At 43.1% G+C, this 6,163-nt stretch overlaps 1 protein-coding gene across 4 annotated transcripts in view; it reads left to right on the top strand.

Moving 5' to 3' along the window:
- Positions 1–2,488, top strand: part of Abcc5 (ATP binding cassette subfamily C member 5) — a 78,132-nt gene extending 75,644 nt beyond the window's left edge. For all 4 annotated transcript variants that reach the window (XM_015499914.2, XM_048803973.1, XM_048803975.1 and 1 more), the window contains exon 30: positions 1,024–2,488. In XM_015499914.2, the coding sequence (XP_015355400.1) occupies positions 1,024–1,125 (102 nt within the window). In that variant the 3' untranslated portion in view covers positions 1,126–2,488. The remainder of the gene's footprint in view (positions 1–1,023) is intronic.
- The last annotated feature ends 3,675 nt before the right edge of the window (positions 2,489–6,163 follow it).

The raw sequence follows: 6,163 nt of genomic DNA, 5'->3' as shown, positions 1-6,163 counted from the left end.
TTTTTTTTTTTTTTTTTTTTTTTTTTTTTTTGAGGATATTGTGAAAGGGGTGTTTTCCCTCATTTCCGTTTCAGAAGTTTTGTCAATAAACTTTAAATAAAAGAAGTTATTATGGGCTGGGAGCAGAGGCACACACCCATAATCCCAGTGACTCTGGAGGCTGAGTCAAAAGGATTGCAGGTTTTAGGTCAGTCTTGGCAATTCAGCAAAGCTTGAAGCAACTTGGTGAGGCCCTGTCTCAAAAAGCAGGTGGGGGTTGGGGAGTCTGGGGATGTAGCTCAGTGGTAAAGCACCCCTGGGTTCAATCCATAGTACTCCCCACCAAAAAAAGTAGTCACTGTGGTACTATTATTATCAGTAATAGATTATAAGTTTCCCATGATATATGAGTTGTTCTTTCTGCAAGACATTAATTTTAGTAAAACCTAAAACACACAAAAAGGCAAAAACAAGATCACAAGTTATTTATCCCCACACCCCCAAGATAAGCACTGTGATACATCGAGTCTCCCCTGACAGCACTTTTCAAACATCACAAACTCCTACATGTGGGATGCTCTCTGCCTTACACACATGGTGGCTTCTGCCTAGAAGTCCATCTCCAGGATGGATGGTTGACTAAGTCAATCCCTTCCTTTTTTTCTGCCAGTTAGGCATCCTGGGCTCTTCCTTTACCGTCTGTAGGGTTAGATTAGTTTACACAGCAAAATGGCATATGTCTGTGTGTCCTTGACTTGAGCCATGGTCATTCTCCTGAAGTGTTAGAACCTGTTGATCAATTCCTTCATGCCCAAGGCTGGAATAGGAATTTATACACAGAGAATCTAGAGGTCTCTCTCCCTGAACTTTTCTTTACTCCCTGGGTATTTGGGAAAATGGGTGCAGCAGGACTAGTTGAGTTGTTTCCCCTGGCTTCATCCTATGGGGGGTTCTCGGGTGTGCCTCCCTTCCTTAGCAGTAGGTCCTGTGAATCACCCCGACTGTCCCACAGTCACATTCTGACACCATCTCCTCTTCTTGCAGGTGGTGGAGTTTGACACCCCATCAGTCCTTCTGTCCAATGACAGCTCCCGGTTCTACGCCATGTTTGCTGCTGCAGAGAACAAGGTGGCTGTCAAGGGCTAACTCCTCCCACTGACGAAGTCCTTTCTTCAGAGCATCGCCATTCCCTGCCTGGGGCGGGCCCCTCGTGTCCTCCTGCCGAAACCTTGCCTTTCCCGATTTTATCTTTCGCACAGCAGTTCAGGATCGGCTTGTGTGTTTCACTTTTAGGGAGAATCATATTTTGATTATTGTATTTATTCCATATTCATGTAAACAAAATTTAGTTTTTGTTCTTAATTGCACTCTAAAAGGTTCAGGGAACCGTTACTATAAATGTATCAGAGGCCTATAATGAAGCTTTATACGTGTAGCTATATCTATATATAATTCTGTATATAGCCTATATTTACAGTGAAAATGTAAGCTGTTTATTTTATATTAAAATAAGCACTGTGCTAATAACAGTGCATATTCCTTTCTATCATTTTTGTACAGTTTGCTGCACTAGAGATCTGGTTTTGCTATTAGACTGTAGGAAGGGTGGCATTTTGTTGTTCTCTAGCTGGATGTCTCACGGTGCTGGGCTCTCTGGGTGTCCCAAGGAAGACGTGTGGCAACAGCAGGCCCTCCGCGGCCCCCTCTGCTGACTTCCCGCAGCCACTCCAGGGACAGGACGGGGCTGCTGGAGGCCTGGCAGAGCGCCGTGAATTCTCAGGGCTCCTGCTTTCTGTCCTGGTGTCACTTACTGTTTCTGTCAGGAGAGCAGTGGGGCACAGCCCCAGACCCTTTTCCCTCCCTGCAGCAGGAATGAGAGTCGCAGGCACATTCCTCACGGGGTAGGGGGGGGTCTCTTTCCTGCCTTCCTCTTTTTGCTGTTGTTTCTGAACAGGAATCAGTCCATTCACAGAGAGTCCCACTGCCTCAGGTTCCTAAAGCTGCCCACTGCTCGGGGCTGTCCAGCTCCGAGACCTGTTGGCTGCCAGCCCCGGGGCCAACTGCTGCTTTTTTTAGGTGGTACTTTTCATTTGCCTGTTCCCACACCTCCACAGTTCAGTGACAGGGTTCAGGATCGTGTGGGTGTGTTTTCCTTCCTCACTGCAGCTGTCGCACAGTCTCCTCTCCAAAGTCTGCAACTTTCAGCAGCTCTTGCTAATCAGTGTCTCTCACTGGCGTAGAAGTTTTTTTTTTTTTTTTGTACTGTAAAGAGACCTACCTCAGGTTGCTGATTGCCGTGTGGTTCGGTGTGTTCCTGCAGACCCCTTTTGTGCTCTGGGGCCGGGTAGCTCAGGTGGGCGTGGTCGCTGCTGTCATCAGTTGTATGGTCCGTGTTGCATGTCGTGACCAACTAGACATTCTGTCGCCTTAGCATGTTTGCTGAACACCTTGTGGAAGCAAAAATCTGAAAAAGTGAATAAAATTATTTTGGATTTTGTAAAAAAAAAAAGAAAAAGAAAAGAAAAGAAAATCCTGGTGCATAAAATAGTTCTCTGGGAAGGGAGTAAGATGGCTTTGAATGACTTTGCAGCCTTGGATCTGAATGTCCAATGATGGAGTCACATCTGGGAAAGGCTGGTAGCAAAGCCGGTTACTTGCAAGGGACATGGGACCCATAATGCCTGAAGTTATTGCTGCTGGGCCTTGCTTCCTGCAGACTGGATTCCTGTATATGGTCACCAAATGAAGGCCCTGTGCTGCTGACAGGAGGGCAGGGAGTGGGGAAATGGGTGGTTGTAATGAGGTGGGTTGTCGTGGTGAAATGTGTTCTTAGCAACTCAAATAATATTATTGCCCTTTCTACCAAATCATTCAAATTAACCCACTAAGAATAAGTGCCTATGAAAAGACTAAAGTTTCTGACTATTTTCTGCTGTATGCAGACAAAAAAGCATTTCCAGTGATGGGCAGTCAAGTCTAGCCTTTTTTGCAAACTTCTATCTTGAAAATTCAGGGTCTTGATTCTAAAGTTAAAAATTCAGTTCCTCAAAAAATAAATTCAAAAATATCAATTCCTCAGTTGTCATGTGCCATGTGCCTAGCCATATGTGGCCTGTGACTACTGTCACACAGTGCAGATACAGAACATTTCCACTATTGCAACGGCTCTGCTGGGCAGCACTGGTCTGGACGGTAACTGCTTCTTCTCATCCTTGGATTTGTCTTCCAAGGAGAGTAATGGGCAGCAGAGCCAGCCCTTGTTATCTCCCCGCCCAAGCTTGCTGTTGCCCTTAAGGCTGTCCTCTCTTCTTCCCATTCATTCTGTTCTCTCTTATCTCTTGCTTCTCCTCCCACCTCTCAAACTGCATCTGCCCTCAAAAACAAAGTACTTCCCTGACTTCTGCCCACTCCCCTTTTTCTCTCTGCATGGTGTCTTTCACTCAGACAGTGCAGTGACAAACTTTCATTTGTGACCAGATCCTCCTGCCAGCAGAGTGCCTCCATGGGGTGTCCCCAGGCACCAAAGACAGCATTCCTTGACTTTGTTGGTAGTGCCACTGAACTCCTGGTCTCTTGGGCAACTGTCCTGTCCTTCTCTCAAGAGGGTTGTTTTGTTTTGTTTTGTTTTGTTTTGTTTTTGTATTACTGGGGAAGGACCTGGGACTTCACATGTGCTAGGTGCTCCACCACTGAGCTACATTCCCAGCCCCCTTCTCTCCAGATTCAGCCACTTCCAGGTCCTGTGCATCACCACCACCACCCTTTCTCTTTACCTCTGCCCTAACTAAGGCCCACCTCCCTTCCTTTTGATATTGTGGTTAGAGTCTTTCCTAACCAGCCTTTCTGCCTTAATTTCCCTTTCTGCACCATTGGATACTACTATCACAGACTAAAAATACAAATTGGTCAAAAAAATACAAAGGTACCCTCCAGGTACCTTTAGGCACAGATGCCTAGAAAATGGCCTGTATCAATTACCTGCACTGTCAAGTGTGTCCATTCTAGCTCCAACCCTCCTTCAGGCCATCTATTATCATACCTTTAAGTCTTCACTATTTTCTCAGCCTGGAATTCCTTGATCCTGCCTCATCAAACAGCTATGATTTTTTTAAAAATCTCTCTCACACATAGACTATCTCTTCAAACCAGTTTCTCTAGGTTCTTAAAACACTTTGCTGACACATAGATTTTAAGAGTTATTTATTTTGCATATTTATGGTTATTTTCTTATGTTTCTTTCCATGAATATAAGCTTCTCAGAGGCAATAAATCAGCTTATTTTTGTATTCCTTATAATTCTTGGATTAAGTATTATGTTTTACATACATAGACTTAGTGGATGTCACACTATTAAGCTCACTCAAAGAGTGCCTGAGATGTGGATGCTTAGTGAATATTTATTATTATGAATCCATGCTGTAGACTTTCACTGTAATCATGACAAAAATAAGATTGATTGCTTCAAAGAGACAAAATTTAAAAAAAAAAATCCCATTGAAGGATAGAGTCCTTTATATGGAATAAATTAGGAAAGCTGATAAATAAGAATGCCCAGCAACTGGGGGAATGCCTTCATGATGTGACACTCCCTTTCCTACTCCGATTCTGATTGACCACCTAGAAGCAGGGCATAGTATTGAAAGTGTTGAGCCACAGAGACACACAACAGCTAGTGTGATGGCTGTCTACACTGTTCTGTGCCATGTTTCTTTTAATAGAATTTTTTTCTGCTTATAAGTGATACATGCCCATTATACAAAATTTGGAAAATACAAAAAGGTGCAGTGAAGAAACAAGAGGTAACATCATCTGTAGCCCTGTTGTGGCTGGGTATATTTTCCAAAGATGACTCCCATAGTATCTCCCATGTCACATGCTATTCTGCAGTCTGACCTTGCCACTGTTCCACCAAGAACTGGGAGTCTGTTTCTCTACTGGTTACATCTGGGTGGGTCCTGAGACCACCTCAACCAACAGAATATGGTAGAGGTGATATTGTGCCAGCGCTGCACAAAGCCCTTGTGTGGCCCAGCAGCTCACACTTCCTGCCTGTTAGAAGCTAGCCACCATGTAACAGTGCAGCTCTCCTGAGACCGCATACTGTGAGACACACAAGCCACACACAGAACCCAGCTCTCTGGAGACTGATACCATGTGGAAAGTAAAGCCACAGAGTATGGAGACAACAGACAGTGTGAGTAAAGAAACCATTTTGGAAAAGGAATGTCATGTCCAGCCCTGACAGCTGATGCCACTTAGATCACAGATGGACCACCCTGCTGAGCCCTTCCCAAATCCCTGAGCAAAATAAACATTCTTTAAAGCCACTACATTTGGGGTAGTTGTACAACATTACTGAAGCTCCCATCACCAAGAACTAGCCAATGTTATATTGCTATATTCTTTACAGCTTTTTGTAAGCATGTATGTTTTGCTTTTTTTTATTATCAAAAATATGATGTATGCTTGTTATAAATCCAATAGTCTATAAATGTAGGAAATAGGAATATATCTTTTAAAATTTTTTTCTAATACTGTTGGTTGAATCTGGGGACAGTTTACCTCTTAGCTATGGTCCCCAGACCTTTATCTTTTTTCTATTTTTTCTTTTTTTTGGGGGGGTGGGGCTGAGGGTTAGGGGATATTGGGGATGGAATTCAGGGTACTTTACCACTGAGCTACACCCCACCCCCAACACTTTTTATTTTTTGAGATAGGGTCTTGCTAAGTTGCTAAGGCTGGACTCAAACTTGTGATCCTCCTACCTTAGCCTCCCAAGTTGCTGGGATTACAGGTGTGCTTCACCATGCCCATGCAAAATACATCTTAATAACATCCTACAAAGGAGATAAACTTGTTAACAATTTGATCTATATTTTTCCAGGCTTTTCTTCTGAGTACAAAAGCATTATTTCTAGACCGATTTTTAAAAACAAAATTGGGATAACTTACCGATCTAATTTGTATGATTTTGACATACTATAAACATTTTTCATGTCATTAAATATTTGTAAGAAAAATTTTAATTATAACATTTCCTTGTAGAGATCCATGTATTTGTTTCATTCAACAAGGATTTATTGAGTATCTAGTATATGACAGGCATTTTTCTAGGAACTGACAGTACAGTAGCGAATCCAACAAAATCATCCTACACCATGGAGTTTACATTCTGTTGGGAGAA

The sequence above is a fragment of the Marmota marmota genome, unplaced genomic scaffold, assembly GCF_001458135.2.
Source record: "Marmota marmota marmota unplaced genomic scaffold, marMar, whole genome shotgun sequence".
Lineage (NCBI taxonomy): Eukaryota > Metazoa > Chordata > Mammalia > Rodentia > Sciuridae > Marmota > Marmota marmota.
Note: the sequence above shows the minus strand (reverse complement) of the source record. Positions and strands in the feature narration are given on the sequence as shown.